Here is a 16696-nt window from a genome sequence, read left to right as displayed (position 1 = left end):
TTGTGTTCCTTTGTTTTATTGACAAAATTTCCAGAGCTAGAACATGAAAAAGATTAAACATCATGACATTCGTGCTTGAGAATTTGTTTAGTACATACTGTTACCTTCCTTCTTAAAAGGCTCACTTACTTTACTCACTTGGCTTAACAACAAACTTTCATACAAAACAAGACAAAAATAAATCCAAAAACCTACAACAAATCGAGTAAAGATGAGACTTCCTCAAGCCCATTCAAGCAGCTGGAAGGTGGGTCAGGCAGGGGAAGCACAACAATGCCAGGAATAGAAAAGTTGCTCCATCACTACAAAACAATGCTGTGAACAGAGACTCCACATCTGCTCTCCCCCTACATTTCATCACGGTGCACCGCTGGCTGTCTTCTGAATCTGTTCTTTGAGTATGAGGATGCTTTGTCGCTGCTCGGGGGGCAACATGGCGATCTGTTCTGGGGTCAGTTGCAGGACCTGCATGATCAATGCGGCCTAAAAAGATGGACAGAGAGAATGATAAATGATAATAAAAAGAGGAAGAAACTGGTGCATCAAACTGGTCGTAGCCAGGAGAATCAGAATATCTGATAAGAAGGAAAAAAGTTGCCAAAACTTAACCTGATACAGCCAAGCTGATTAAATAACCACACAGTGAAAACCTTGTTCATGACAGATAAACTGAAACCCACCTTCTCCTGGTCTTGTGTGGAGACCTGACTCTGCCCTGGACTGAAGCCTCCTCCTGATGGGGGAACACCAGAAATACCAGGACCCTGCACAAGAAAACACATTGAGCTCCTACGGAAAATAAGCCTATTTGAGCAGTGTGTACAATGTGTAACAGTATATGCTTTCACCAAATCTAGCCAAATGGACACATTTTTCTTTTTGTGTGAAAAGTTGAAAACCTTGATGTTAAGGGGGGAAAAGAAAAACTGCAGGACAATAAAAACCAAAACAACTAAAGACGAGAAGCTGTTACCGGTCTTGCAGGTGGAGTAGCGTTTGAACCCATGCCATGAGGCACAGGGCCTTGCATCGCTGTTGCCATGGGAACCCTTTGACCTGTCACTGGGCCGCGAGCATCCATCGCCCTCGGGTCACGGCCTGTGGAAAGAAATCAATAACAGCTCACCAAAGACTGAGTGAATCCTTGAAGGGTTATGGCCATGAAGACAAAAACAACAGTATAATAAAATATTACATGTGGTCTAAAATATTAAAAATATGAGTGTTCTCATTTCATTAAAAAACTTCAGGTAGGATGAATACAGTTTACTGTCGCTGAGTTTGTCTGCCACCATGGGCTGAAAGTGACCTGTTACAGATCTGAATGTGCACCATACCTGCTGTTGCTGGACATAATGCAGGCAAGCGGCTATGTGCCAAGAGCAATGGTGTCTCCACAGTCACTTTGTGGGCTTGATCTGAACTCTGCCACCAGATTCAGATTTTGTCAGTGAGACGTTTTGCCACCAGTTTTTTTTTTTAGCTTGGCAAGTATTCAACTGGAAGTCTGAATGTGGAGCAACAAAACTTAACCTTAATTAGCAGTAGCTGGTTTACTCATATCCTTGACGGATGTGCGATTAACTGCCATGTGGATCTATTTTGAGCTACTGAGCTGACATCTTTATTATGATTTGTGTGCAGCTTTTCCTTATACTGGTGTTGTGGTAAGTTTGCTGTGGGACACGTTAACATCTATCTGTCTGAAAAGATCTGCTTTTTAATAGTATTAAACCGTCGTTTACTATTATTTGGGTTGACTGAGTACTTTGTGATTAGTATTCAATAGTACTTTGAAAAACAGCTGGATGGAATTAACATGTTACATTTCCACATCAGTTTCTTTCGTTTGACAACAGTTGTCTCCTTTTAGGAGCATGATTTATTTGCATCCCTGTCTTCTGCTGTGGAGATATCACATCTACAAATTACAAAATCGCAATAACACAATAAAAAAAGACTGGATATATAAAATTGACAACGAAAAGCATATTATGAAATTAAGAGATTCAAAATAGGACTTATCTTCCTGTGTTAAAAACGGAATCATCCAACAGCAAAATGACTCAATTAATTAAATATATTTCTGAGAAAACTGCGTTACTGTAGAAAACTTTGCACAAGCCTCCTTCACAGCAGCCAGAAGTGTTCCTCAATAATCTATTTTAGCCCTCACTTTATTTTCTGTTTTCAGTAATGTTAAGACGGGAATTAAATCAAACCGACCTAAATTTCTATACTGATGACACAATCATTTATATAGTGGCACCACCTTTGAGTCAAGCTGCAGACCTCTTGCAGGAAACTGTATTTCAGTCACTGTTAGGACTAAAACTGGTTTTAAACCCCCCAAAATATGTGATCTTCACTAATTCTTGCCTTAAACCAGCTGATTGTTGTAGTTTGAAACTAGATGGTAAATTGAAAGTCTCACCTCTTAATGTAAATGTTAATTAGCTGTTTAAAAGTTTTGTGCTAAAGTGTGTTTTGTTTAAAAAATTTTTGTCTTTGTGGCCAGAAAGAAAAACCCACAAAATTATTATTTCTGAGCTAGATTATGATGATGCAATCAATGTGCTTGCATCTCATTCTTACTTAAAAAAAAAGAAAAAAAAAGGCAGATTTGGGATTTCAATCTGTATTTCGTTTTTGTAATCAAAGTAGAGTCAAACATTCACCATTTCCCCCTGTACGTGTCTCTAGGAGGGTTTTCTCTAAACCAAAAGCGGCAAATAAACACGTTGCTGTTTATTGCAAAGACATCACTAGATAAATTACTAACCTACATTTCTAGCTCTCTATCATATCACACCGCCCAGTAAGATAATAAATCTGCTAACAGAATTATTTTAAAAGCTCCTAGGGTCCTTTATATAGTTTTAGGACAGGTAGAGAATTTTGCTAGATTTGGTTGTGATGGTTCTGTATTTTATTTTTAGTTATTTTAATTTTAAAAATGTTTGAAATGGACGTTTTAGTGAGGCAATGTTTTAGTTTGCCATCTTGAGCAGGATACAAAGATCTTGTATCTCAATGAGCTTTTCTTGTCTTAATAACAGAAATAAAGTTAAATTAACTAAAAAATTAGGGTAATACATCAGAATCAGCAACTCCACAACTGAAATACATAAAAGGTTTTTGGCTCAGAGCTACAATCCCCTGGTTTTAAAACAAGTCTAGCTTGCAGGGGCCCGATGGCGTATCTGAGACTAATATAACTTCCTGATCTTACACTATGAATCTTTACTGGAACAGCTACCTCTGGTTTCCATTGGCGGTCCCCGTGGTTCCATCATTGGGGGCCCTCGTGGGTCAACCATCATGGTTCTTGGTTCAGTCATAGTTGGGCCTCTCATGTCCATCGGAGGCCCTCTCATATCTGGAGGCGGGCCACCTCCCATCTGTGGCATGTGTACAGGTGGGGCTTGGTGAGGTGGTGGAGCTCCCATGTAGGCCCGGCTTAATGCAAACAAACAGAATATTTCTGAGACTAATATGGAAAATGCAGATTTTTTGTTATAAAGTGATGGAACAAGCTAAAAATTCTTTAGGTTTTTACGACATTTGCATCCAATAAGTACTTCTCTTTAAGCAGCTTTAACTGCTCATGGAAGAGTAGCAAGTTCATGACTTCTGCCACAGCAGAGAAAGCGTTTCTGACTGGTGATCTTTGTTCAAGTGGTCAAACAGGATGCCTTTTATGTATTTATTAATTAATGGAAAAATACATTCATAATCTAAAACAAATACAGCTGATCATTTATTTTTTTTAGAGCTGGATAAACTTGCTGTTAGGGTTACAAGGATGTGTCCTTGTATGTGTCATGGCCATGCGTTCCTAGCATTCATTTGGCACGTAGGCCGCTCACATTTACGCTCGCTAACTTGTCACGTGCACGAGTTGCAATATGGATTTGAACACTAGGAGCACTCATGCGATCAAGAGAATAAACACGGCAGGTCTGAAGTAAACACAATGGTAAACAGTTTTTAAAACTGTCTGAATTTGTCTGCAACTACCGGTGCGTCCACCTGATGACATGAACAAGGACAAATGACACCTCTACTGAAAGCACACATCTCATAGATCCTCAAACTCTAAATTTCATCTAGCTGTTACCAAGATTTACCAAACCAGAGGCAAACGAAAGTCCAATTTATGCTTCGCGTTTGTAAAATACAGTCATAAAATGTCTTTCCTTTGCTGTCTTGCCTCAAAAACTTATATCCACCATAACTACATTTAGTTAAAAAATAAAAATAAATAAATAAATAAAAAAAAAGAACCTTGTACGTATCTCATTGATTAATGTGGTGATCCATACATGGATCACCACATTAATCACTAGTTCCACCACATCATCCAGACTGAAGTATTGAGGATGAAAGGAGTAACGGCTTAGGGCAGGGGTGGCCAACGACGGTCCTCGAGAGCCACAATCCTGCAGGTTTTCCAAATTTCCCTGCTCCAGCACACCTGACTCAAATTAAATGGATCCAACAGCCTATAAGGATCTGCACAATGACTCATTAGTTTAAGTCAGGTGTGTTGCAGAAGGGAAATTTGGAAAACCTGCAGGATTGTGGCTCTCGAGGACCGACGTTGGCCACCCCTGGCTTAGGGAGACAATCCTAAAAGCCACATCTGTTAATAATACACTGACACAGGTTAATGTCTTACTTGGGGTCTATGACCTCTCCAGTAACAGACAGCAGAGTTCCTCCTCTCGGGTCATTGGGACCATCCCCCAGCAGCCCTCTTGGGGGAATACCACCTGGTCCTGCAATGAGAAAATTACATGTTCAGCTAAACAATCAGAGCAAACATTCACAAGCAAGAAAACACATGAATATTCTGTCAACACCAGGAGGCAACTCTGAATGGGCTGAAATTCCCAACTGACGCGCATTTTAAAAGGTGGGTGTTTGCTCAGGTTTAATATATCCACAAACAGATTTGTTTTGGGGACTGATAAAACACATCACAACAGAACAACGTACAGAGACATGAAGATGTGAATACACGGACACACAGACACACACACACACAGAAAAACCTGCATGTAAAACACAAATCTACTTTAGCAAACACAGAAATCAGACTTATGAGATGTTATTTGGCCATGAGAATGTCACACAAAGGAGGCAGCAGTTTTCTATCATTATGGACTGGCGCCTCCTCTCTGTCGTCACATCAAATCTTACATTTAGTACTGTGACATCAGTTTATTGAAACACTCCATAGGACTTGTTGCCAGTCTGTTCACGGTGTCGTTTAGCAAACCTCAACCTTTTCTCCAGTTTCTTAGAGCAGCAATACTGAACTTTGGCAGATTTTCTTACTTTTGTCCCTCCAAATGAAGGCTAATTCGGCATCCACTCTCTTCTGTAATTTGTGTCTGGTGTTCACCCTTGTCTTATTTCTTACTCTGTAACTTTATTTCTTTTCCCCACTTCCTCCAATAATGTCTTTGTGGGTTTCTTTGCTAAATCAGCCATGGTGCATGTCCAAAACGGCCATTTTGTTCATATCCAGTTGCTGGTGTGTGGCATTTTGTCATAAAGCCAAACACAGTTGTCAGGTGATGCTCCGGTTTGGAACACAAAGTTAAGTGCAGCTTCTCAGCCACAGGATGCTGCAGGGCAACGATGGGCCCATGAATGTGAATAATGGATGTTGGGGTGCGATCAGAACAAGTCAGAACACGGTTTTAAGGTAAGAAACTTATGTGGCGTTGCTGTAAAGACCATAATTGATAAGTTTCAGTTAGGGTTGGGTGATATATATCGGATATATATTATCCCAGAAATCACAACAATGACAAGGAGACTGATTGTTCAGCTGTGCGTGTTTCCCATCAGATGTCATCTGCATGTCAATCAGCTTTGCAGTGGCCTGGTAACAAGCCAGTCATTTGATTCAGGTGTGTTGGAGAAGGGTTGAGAACATATATATATATGATATAATGGTCAGGAAAACACTGGGTTTTATTTAATGTTTTGAGAGCAGCTCCCTGGTTCAAAATAAAAAGTTTGTTGAACGTGAAAAATCACAATAAAGATCTATTTTGCTGAGCTTGCTTAAATCCTACTGGTGTCTTTTTATGCATGATAATGATGAATTCAATATTTACACAGTGTTTTAGAGGAGATTTCAAAACAGCATATACATATTGCATATTGGGATGAGGCAAAAAGAAAGTGCCAATGTTTAGGTACAGGGACTGAACAGAAATTTAGGGGGAGAAAAGCAGCCTGAAGAAAAGCTTTGAAGGATTTTCAGAAAGTCCTGAGAATTATGGCTCAAGGCCATCTTTAAAAAGTAAAAAATCCTGGCTCTTTGGACTCAAAATGTAAATAAATTATTGTTGGCTCAAGACCTGTGCATAGTACTTCATCTTTAACCTTTGAGCATCCCAGCTTTTACTGAATGTCTTCATGTTCGTTTCTACTCAATTAAAGAAGTGGGAGTTGTGTAAAAGTCCTCAACACATGATCAAATATAATTTCAGAATGACATCTCATTTGATCTACATGCTAAACAAAAGGTCTTGTTTGACTTTGTGTAGAAGAAACTATGTCTATAAGCACACACAGTTATGGAGGAGAACCTCCATTTCCCCAGACTTGCTGACCCAAATTTTCCACAACGCCATGGCAACAGCACCGCAGCTAAAAACAGAAGATGTGGCCTCAACGTGCAAGATGCCACCGAGTGTTAAGCAGAACATCTTCTATGGTCAGCGATAATCAGTATCACAATTAACTGAACTTGTTACCTTGATTGCAATTCATTCGCAATTATTTTCGTGTTTAATGTTTTAGCCCTCATAACTAACTGACAGCATTTGTTGCAAATATTTTCATAATAGAAGAGCAGATACTGATTTTATAATTAGGGAAAAGAGGCATACACAGTTTAACTATATATGGTTATTTAATAAATATTTATAAAATATATTTAAGAGAATTTAAATAGTTGACATGAGCAGGATTATTAGTTCTAAATGTCGGTTTTGATTCACTTTCAATTAATTGCCCGTCCCTAGTCTGCGACTAGTCTGAAATTGCATCTAATCCCAACTTTGCAAAGATGTACAAGGGAAGCTTTGCAAACTAACTGGAAGATTTAATGCTTCATGAAGATTTCATACACAGAATGACAGTTGGTATCCTTTAATAAAATCTTAGCTCTTAATTATAAAGAGAGCAATTTGCAGCAAGAAATGCTAATGGCTCCACTTTTTTTCAAGTTTAATGACACTCAGCTGGGTAGTTTTGTTTTTTAAGACGAGCTTTAGCCTTTATCTACCAACCAGACTTTGGCAAGCTGTTTAAAACATTGTGCCAACGACGCCTGTACGTGTAAAACAGGTCACAAACCGGTTGGTGTGTTGAACTGATGAGACATTGTCTTCTCAGGATGGATTCAAGTGCATTTGTGACAAATCCTTCTCCAAGTGCAAAATAGGTTTTGTGCATACATTTAGCATATATAAAAGTTTGCATTTCAATCATTTGGAAACCTTTTAACACTTTTTTGATGCCATTTGTTCAGATTCAGATTGTAACTAAAAGTAATTATGAGAAGAATGCTCTGGTTTCTGGCCTGTAGTGGTAAGTATGCAGCATCATCCACGTCATTCTGCTAAAGTTACAATATTGAACTGAAATCACATTTCTCACAAAAACAGGCTGAATAAAAAACTAAGATTGAAGGCAAACAGTGGGAGAATTGACACTTAATCCAATGTGTGCAGTACATTTGGACAGTACCCACTCCTCAATGGTGCAATGAGCTGACTGGAGAACTAGACTGAGGGGAGTACAGTGATACCTTGAGGCCGCTCGATAGCAGCTTGACCAGACGATCCTGTGGGAGAATGCTGAAGGTTCCCTGAGCCAGCATTAAAGTGAAAGAACAGGAGACACAAGACTCAAGAAAACAAAGCAGCTTTGTGGCACTAATGAAGTCACTGCATGCACAAACAAGGACACACAGGGCTTAGGGGGGTATAAATAGTACTAGAACCCCCAAAACATATAACAATATAACAATATACAGAATGTTGCTGTGCGACTATCAACAGTCAACCTGACATTCCTCATGCAAGGTCTCTGCTAACTACACAGTTCTGGTGACATCTAGTGATCCCTGTCAGCCATGACACATGGAAAGAGTTCAGAAAGCATTCAGACTTCTTCAAGATTTAAACATTTTACTGTTGTTTAGATGTAATTGTTTGCATTAGAAATGCATTTAAACAACTCAGAATAGAGAAAGGGAGTCTGTAGTTTAATAAAACACAAAATAACTCATTTTCATTTAAAACTTCTTATTTAGACTTAAATGTTGAGACTTCCCAACAGACTTTTTGGTTTGTTTGTTTGTCTGAAAAACAACTTTTTTTTCCCCCCATAGACCTTTCAGACCTGGAAAATGATCAAAATCAGTTTTCACTAGTTTGGGAAGACAACCCATTCTAGAAAGAATCTAGGTGGTTCAAAACTTCTTCAATTTTACATATACTGAAGCTGGACCTTTCTAGGACAACTCAAAGCTTAAAAAATGTACAGTGATGTGTGCCTGCAGCAAATTCTATCTAAGATGTCTACAAAGAGTTTGTCAAACATCTTGAGTGAGATTTTTATCTTTAAAATGCTGTGTGAACTGTGAGATCTTTAGCTACATTCATACTGCAGCACATCAGATGTGTTTCACAAATCTTTCCACATTGTTCATCAATCCGCCTGTAAGGCCCGCTATGAAAACATGTATTATAATGGTGGGCTCCTTTCAGATTTTCTCACACAGAACATTTTCTACAAAACTGAAAAAGAAGCATATCTGCATCCGTCCACAATCTGATGTCCTTCATGGTGCTCTAAAAGATCATGTTCAGTATTGCTGTCGCTCTGGATTTTATATTTTCTATTTGTCACAGAGGACACTTTGAAACAGGTTTTGAGCAGCTGGGGTGCCCTCACTCTATCCATCACATCTTTCAAACCACTTCCAGATGTGATTAGAATCTAGCAAATCTGATCATGACCTTATGGACACCAGTGAGCCTTATAAACTATGACTAGTCCCCTAGATTTGCCACCACAAAAACAAGCGAGATGCATCTGCAATGTGAGCAAAATGTCATTTTAGCTTTAAGAGAATTTTTTAATCTGTAACAATTCAAAGTGTTTTGAAAACATATTCATGTTGTAATTACAGTGTAACTTTTTTAAAAAGGCAATTTCATCCATTTAAAAAACAGAAAGGTCTGAATACTTTCTGAATCCACTAAAGAAAAAGTCTAAATGTTTATCAAATGGCCACTAAATGTAGAAATGCAGTACGCATTTGAAATAATGCTCTGGAAAACAACCAAAACTGCACAATAATATGCAAATCATTGTGCTACCTTTTTTTTAAATTAAATATTTAAGACAACATGTCGTGTGATGCCTACCTGGAGGTCCGACAGGTCCTTGTCCAGGTCCTGGTACAGGTACTGCACCTGGCACAACACCCATGTTGGGCGGCTGCATCATCTGAGGTGCTCCATTGACATGCATGCCAGGCTGATCAGATGACACAGTGATCATTATTATCATAAAACACAAAATAAATAACTTAACAAAATTTACTGTCCTTCTTCAGGGATTTTCAAACAAATTATGATGTACTATTTCATGTTTTGACTTTTGGGCATACAAAACTAATCGAATACTAATAGAAAGTCATATAATGATTGGAGAGAAAAAGAATAAACCTTATTATCAGCGGGTGGGCAGGCAGGTGGTCCATGAATAGATATTCTAAATTTCATTCTACGAATAACATTTGGGATGTACGCAAGTATGAACAGCAGAGTTCTTCATTAACCCCACATGTTCTACAAGCACATGCTCACCCGTTCATGGTCATTTGCACTCAGGAACGCCCTCATTCAACCATATATGGTAACAAAAAAAAACCCACCTCTTTAGGAGTCAGGAGAAATTGGTGCAGAGTTTATAGCTGATCAGACATCACTGTTTAGTTCACCTTGCTCATTTATTCAAATTAACATTTCATGCATGTAGTAACACAAAAGAAAAAAAATTGAAGTGCAATTAAAAAGTGCAATAAGAGGAGATAAATAATATTTAACAATCCTCTAAAACAATGTACTGTCAAAAAAGGTGTAATTAGCAAAAAAAAAAAAAAAAAAAAAAAAAAAACTTTCATCTTTGGGTGCTATATTTTCATTCAGTAAAGTTCTTTATTTAACCGTGGTTTGTTTTAAATTTACTGCATAAATAAAAGTGGCCTGCTTTGACTTGCACACACATTGCCAGAATTACTGCAGATGCAGATCTGTTTGATTTCAGCTTGATGTTGAATTATTCTGGGGAAATGAGGGTATTTTGAACCCAGAGAAAAAACACATCCAAGTTAGCCTCGTGATCGTTAGGAAAGGCCTTATCAAAAAACCACTTGTGAGTTTAACTCTGCAACACAGGACCCGAATCTCAGCCAATTCTACCAGGATCTGGAAAGTGGCACTTGATCAGAAGTTACAGCTGTTGTTGGAAGTTTTGAAACCAACTAGGCTACATATCTGCTTTTGAAGAAACATGATTAGTAATTGCTAATATTTCAATTAGATAAATAACATGTTGGACACTGTGTCAACAGCAAATTTAAGTGTACTTCTACCACCAGATTGCCACTATGTGCAGCATGGTCAGAGCTGGTTTTATTGGGTCTACTTACTGTACTGTTAAGCACATTTCAGGACTGGTCTGTATATATGAAATGACATCAATCCGGTTTTGCAACAGCACGTTCAGTATCTTTTTTCACGTTCAGTGGAGCTGAGGGACCATTAAAGTTCGATCAGTCCACTTAACTAAACCACTGTCCTTGTCCCAGTGGACGTGCAGAGTAAAGAAATTGGTTGCCACAATGCTGACAACTGTGTTGGAGAATGCTCAAAAAAACCCTGCCACTTTTAACTTTTTCTGTGGGAGACCACCGTACATCCAAGTATAGCTGAATTCACTGCACAGATGCTGTCTTTAATTTCTGTGATTCTGACGACAATACAACCAGGATTAGCTTAAAAAGCAGAGTGATAGTCTGGAAATGTTTTATGTGACTGCAAGCTAACACAGAGTCTTAATAAGCTGCTTTTTTAGTCATACTTCCTGAACCATTTAGCTGTCTGACAAAAGCAGGAGAATAATATGTGAATGACATCAAGCTTTATTAGTAATTTGGCTGGATGCCTAGACCTATTCGAGTTTGGTTCAGCATATACATGTAGAACTGTTTTTAATCCCAGCCACACTATCACCACATTATCTGGTATGAGGCAGTCCAGCTTTGGGAGCCTTGATTTTGTATATTTTAGTTCTATTAACTGCATTTCAAAAGTCTGGTGTTGGCAGAGCTACCAAAATAATTAATTTATTTCAAGTATCATTTAAACATGCTCATTGTTTAAGCATATAAACCTGCTCTACTTACCACAGGCTGAGGCTGAGACACCGGCGTGCTGGGCTGTGCGGGAGGAGGATTGCCTGGCGGTGCTCCTCCACTCTGCCCACTTGGAATCAAAGGCTGGACTGTAGTTTGACGGTGAAGCATTTTCTGCACACATAGTTAAAACAAGAAAATGGCAATTAAAAGTGAAATTTTGAAGCACAAGATTCCACTTATGTCCATTGACAAATGTTTTGGTCAAAGCCATCTTATTCTTTTCACTTTACATCAGATAATCATCAGAAGATTTCACTAAGCTCTTCTTCTTACCAAGGCTATCTCAGGGTCAACAATCCGCATGACCACCTGAGCCTGCAGCAGAGCATAGGCTAGCTGAGGGTTCTGCAGCAGCATGTTTCTCGCCTCCTGAGGACTGTTTTGAACACACAGCTGGAGAGAAAAAACATATGTTCACAAATCAGAATATTTAGTACATAAATATATATCCAATAATACTTGTGTCTGAGACAGCACAACAGATGTAAATGTAAGACAATGAAAAGCATCTGCATGTAGTTTTCAGACTGGGGGGCATATTTGTACCCCTTTTTCCCAAACACTCAGGCCTAGTTCAAACATTTTCAGACATAATCTCTATGCCAATTTAAACAAGAAGCAAATGGCTGGTTTGCTTAGGTGTGACGGGCATGTGATACAAGTGTGATGATTAAGTGGTGATTAAGCAACCCAGGCTTTTAGTGCTCTTGTTGCCAAAAGTCTACAGTTTTCCAGATAAGAAAGCAGCAGTAAAAATAATCTGTTGTCTGAGGAAAACCTAAAGTTGGCAGTAGCTGTTCTTACATTTTAAAATCTGCATTTAAAGAAAAAAACTAACATTGAAACAATCATTTTACAGACAAAAATCAACTTTATTTAAATGTGGCTGCATTTATAGCAGCGATGAAAACAAACTTATTTAAATGCCATGAATCTATCTGACCCAGAGATGGATTTAAAATACGAAGGACTCGATAATACAACCCACTTAGCATTAGTTGGGACAGGTGTTGGATTATAAATGCACCTCTTACTAACCCTCATGCACTATAAGCTGTAAAAGCAGTTAAATATCTATGAATATAAGTTAATCAAAATAAACTGTCTGCCAGAAAAATATTTGAAGACCCGCTTTTACAGATGCAATAAAGCAGCCCACCTTCATCTGTTTCATCAGTTCAAACATCTGCTCAGGTGGCAGACTGGCCACAGCTCTGCTGATGGACTCTGGGGCCTCCTCGGGATGAACGCTGTCTCCATAAGGAGACTCAATAATCGGGGCTCCTGTTCCCAAACCTGTGCAGGATAAATAGATAGTTTTGGGGTTTTTTTTTTTGCACCGACACCTCTCAGTCAAAAGTAATACTTGGTTACATTCTGAACTGTTTTAGCTCTGCTATGAGTGTTTAAACAGAACTCATCTGGGTCAGTGTGTTCTTCAGCTAGAACATCCAGTACATAGTGACAGATAAGCAAGAACCAGATGTAATTAAGAATCATCAGTTAGATATCAGTCTAGTCTGTTGCATTAGATAAATGACTCAATTCAACATGCACACATATTGTACAGCACATCCCAATCTTTTGCGTGAGCAGTGGGTGACCTGCTTATGTCTATGATAACTCGCCAATTACAATCAGTTGTTAAAAAACAAACAAACAAAAAGAAAACACAATCATAAATTAAGAATAACGACCTACTTTTGAGCTCTTCCTTGTTTTTCTCACTGGCTGCGTTGTCAACTCTGAGAGCCCGACCGCTGAACTCTCTCCCATTCAGGTTCCGCATGGCACTAAGGGCTGTCTCTTGGTCTTGATATTCGCAGAATCCATATCCTTTTGGCTTTCCCGTCTCCCTATCATACACTAATCTGAGGAGAGAGAAAAGATGCACGTGTGACCATGATAACAACACGATGGAATCTGAGTAACGCGAGCAGGGAAAACACAGAAACTCCTTGACTTACCTGAAGCTAACAACAAGTCCGACTTCTGAAAATATGTCTTTTAGCTGTTCCTCTGTGGCTTCATATGGAATGTTTCCCACTGAAATAAGTATTACAGATAAATGAACAACGTTAGAATACAAAAATAAAAATACATTCAGAGTTGTTTTCCTAGTTTTCCAAGTAACTTAACTCAGGTTTTGTTGCCTCGTTCCCTAGCTAATAGCAACACTAGCAAGATATGCTACCAAGCTTTCACTGATTAACTGTTCGTTTATCTAATTAACATACGTCTAGCGCGTGAAACCACCCTTTCTTGACAAGTAGTGAAAACAGGCTTACCAAACACTGATCGTAATGACCGATCAACGGCTGGGTCTCTATTTGCGGCGGCGGCCGCTGCAGCAGCAGCCGCGGAAGCAGCTACGTTCGCCATTTTGGGGACAGAAATAAATGTGACACCAGGATATCGTTGGACATAACATCCGTTCTGGAAAGGGAGGGATATTTTCAAATACCAATAGCTCGACTCTCCCCTTACGTCTTCAGAAATTACATTGTTTGCATTTTATTTAGGTTTTAATTAACAAGCAATGAACAGCACTTTGGAAAAGCAGAGAAAGTGTTGCAGAGAAACGGTCACCGTACTGTAATAGAAAACAGGTGGCGCTGTTGCTACGGTGACGTCGTTCGTTGTTTCCTCACTGCTTTTTTTCCAGAGCAAAATATGGAAGGTTACAAGTCTGCACATAAATGTAAATCAAGTGAACAGACTCCCACAGTTCACGTTTTTCTACAACAGGAGATTTGGTGAGTAAATATCGAAGCATATCCATTTTAAAATAGCTTATTAGCTAATGTTACTTAAAGTGCCGTTGGTAATATCAGAAGGCTGTTAGTTTACCGTCAACACCTGTAGAGTGCGAGTATATTAAGACCAGACACACTGTATATAAAACAGGTTTATTAATTCATTACAGTTGAGTATTTTACTCACTAGGTGAACTTGTAGTGACATTTAAACACAAGTCAGTGGACCTGGATCACCAAACTCCCGCTCCTATGTATTTGTAATATGCAGGTAATTGTAATGATAGGATTTGATTTAAACATTACAAAGAAAAAAATTAAAATGATATTTAATTAAAAAGCTGTTCCCACAACTCTCTAATAGTTAAGGAAGGTGCGACCCACAGAAACAAATAATTTAACGTTCAGACCAAGAAGGAACTCCGAATCTCTGTCTTTTGGGTTTCCCTACATTCTCAGGAAAATAATTTATAAAAAGTCAGTCTAATGTAAATTAAATGTTATGCATACATTGCTAGTTCACAGCAAAATAAATAAGTAAATAATCTGGGTAATTTGGAGAAACTTATATTGTCAAGCGTTCGGCAATAAGAAGAAATAAGACATGTGTTTAAGAGGTAGCAATGTTTAGCAAAATCACTCAGGAAGGGCAGCCATCTTTTTTTTTTTATTAAGGACAGAGAGACAACAAACAGTGGACATTGGGCAGGTCAGTCAGGTCTGTCACAGTAGGTCAGAAACATGCAGAAGTGGTAGAGACTTACAGAAAGGTGCAGGAAGGGAAAAAGCACTAACTACAGATGAGTTCAAGTTACTGAGTTGCAAAAATGGCACAACAATGCACAGAGTGAGAAAGAAGAGGGGATGTGCTCAGACCACCATGGGAAATGGCTCGGGTCATCAAAGCCAGCCCTGATTTTATCAAAAAGTAAAGTTTCCAAACCAATCTTAATAGTAGAGGGTGTGCACTCTAAATATAGCTGGGAATGTGACAATTACATCGAGAGGCAACTCAGCTGTGCCCAGACAAATATGTAATAATAGTTTGTGTTGTCATGTGTTATACAGCTGATTTGGTGTTTTCATTACATTTCCAAGCTATTTGTCAGGCTAATCTGAGATTTTACAGATGCTCATGTTTTTTTCTGATAAAACAAACTGCTTGGTTGTGTTTGTATGAAGCATTTCTTCATTGCTGCCAGTGTATGACTATAGATACTTATTTACCATAATGTATAAACAAAAGTCAGGCAGATGTTGAAAATGAGTTGTTATGAACATCTATTATCTAGACTTCAAATAATCATTTAGTTCTTAGCTGTTTATGTGATTATTGGTCTCACTCTGAAAATTGATATTTACTTTAAATTGGTGGACGTGAAGGCCTTTGTCAGTAAAATGAGCATGTTATAGGCTGTAGGTACTTAAATACTAGGGTTATGTTTGCTGATTTAATATTTTTTGGTTTATATAATTTATTTAGGTATGTACGTATGTGTGTGTGTGTTTTGTTATCCGCTAATAATCTTCACTTAAGCTATGCCTTTTTAAAAGAAACCCATTATCATAAATACCTAATGTTTTAGGTTCACATCCAATCTTAATATAAAGCAAAGAATGGCTGGTAGATGTGGAGAGCACAGCAGTGAAAACCTGAGCAATGTGATAAGGAAATTTATTAGGGCTACTATTATTGTTTCAGAAATTATTCTCAGATACAGATTCATTACGTTAATCATTTTCCTATATCTTTATTTTGATTTTTCCTTTTATTAAACTACTCCTTTTTTGTGTTGTTGTATTCAAGTAATAAAAAGCTATCATAACCTTACTATAACTCAACTTTTCCTTGCTTTCTTACACAAACTGCAGTAAAAACATTTAAAAAATAGCCAATAACTGATTTTTTTAAATTAATAACATTAATATACTAGCTACAAATTTCCCTGAGGACTCTCCAAAGGGATTAATAAAGTATTTCTATTCTATTCTATTCTATTCTATTCTATTCTATTCTACTGTATTTAATTATAATGTCAGAAAATAAGTTAGAAACAAAAAGACTGCATTCTCTGATATATGTACATTCACACACTGTGTTGATGTTTTGTCTTATTGGAAGGACAGGTGGCACTTGGTAGTATACAGAAAGGCAGAATAAGTAGTTTACACTCCAAAATAACCAACAAATAAATAATAATATTTTAATTGGTGCTGATATTTTCATATAATCCAGTTCAACAGTACTTCTACAATTTTTTCCCCAGTTGTGCTTTTTTAACATGTAGTGGACACATAAAGTATGTCTATTACTTGGTCATGAGAATTAGAAATGGACAGAGATGATTTTTTTTGTGGCAGATTGCATAGGTTGAGCATAGAAACACTATCCTAAAGTGAAAATTCATAAAGTATTTAA

The 16696-nt window shown here is 38.0% G+C and overlaps 2 protein-coding genes across 6 annotated transcripts in view; one reads left to right on the top strand and one right to left on the bottom strand.

Annotated features, from left to right (window-relative positions):
- Positions 1 to 13928, bottom strand: cstf2 (cleavage stimulation factor, 3' pre-RNA, subunit 2). Of its 2 annotated transcripts, XM_041990818.1 has the most exons (13): positions 13810 to 13928; positions 13489 to 13567; positions 13223 to 13392; positions 12681 to 12817; positions 11795 to 11914; positions 11510 to 11632; positions 9465 to 9576; positions 7838 to 7897; positions 4682 to 4781; positions 3260 to 3459; positions 974 to 1098; positions 681 to 764; positions 1 to 483 (listed from the first exon to the last, which is right to left on the bottom strand). In XM_041990818.1, exons 1-13 carry the CDS (start codon positions 13901 to 13903, stop codon positions 358 to 360), a joined length of 1530 nt encoding a protein of 509 aa, XP_041846752.1. In that variant the 5' UTR covers positions 13904 to 13928; the 3' UTR covers positions 1 to 357. The 2 variants fall into 2 exon arrangements, with proteins under 2 accessions (XP_041846752.1, XP_041846753.1); XM_041990819.1 differs by lacking the exon at positions 7838 to 7897.
- Positions 13929 to 14017: 89 nt separating this feature from the next.
- The window catches only part of bcorl1 (BCL6 corepressor-like 1), a 54311-nt gene continuing 51632 nt past the window's right edge, over positions 14018 to 16696 (top strand). For all 4 annotated transcript variants that reach the window (XM_041990814.1, XM_041990816.1, XM_041990815.1 and 1 more), the window contains exon 1: positions 14018 to 14277. The gene's annotated coding sequence lies outside the window, so the exon portion shown is untranslated. The remainder of the gene's footprint in view (positions 14278 to 16696) is intronic.

Source organism: Melanotaenia boesemani, chromosome 7 (assembly GCF_017639745.1).
Source record: "Melanotaenia boesemani isolate fMelBoe1 chromosome 7, fMelBoe1.pri, whole genome shotgun sequence".
In the NCBI taxonomy this organism is placed as follows: Eukaryota; Metazoa; Chordata; class Actinopteri; order Atheriniformes; family Melanotaeniidae; genus Melanotaenia; species Melanotaenia boesemani.
The sequence above is the reverse complement of the archived record's forward strand: the minus strand, read 5'-3'. Positions and strand labels throughout refer to the sequence as shown.

Excerpts from the sequence above, each read along its gene's own strand:
- cstf2 (XM_041990818.1), bottom strand. The coding sequence starts at position 13,903 with ATGGCGAACGTAGCTGCTTCCGCGGCTGCTGCTGCAGCGGCCGCCGCC. Across the intron at positions 11,915-12,680 it reads AACTGATGAAACAGATGAAG|CTGTGTGTTCAAAACAGTCC; the intron begins GTGGGCTGCTTT and ends TTTTCTCTCCAG. Across the intron at positions 9,577-11,509 it reads TGTCTCAGCCTCAGCCTGTG|CCTGGCATGCATGTCAATGG; the intron begins GTAAGTAGAGCA and ends TCATCTGATCAG.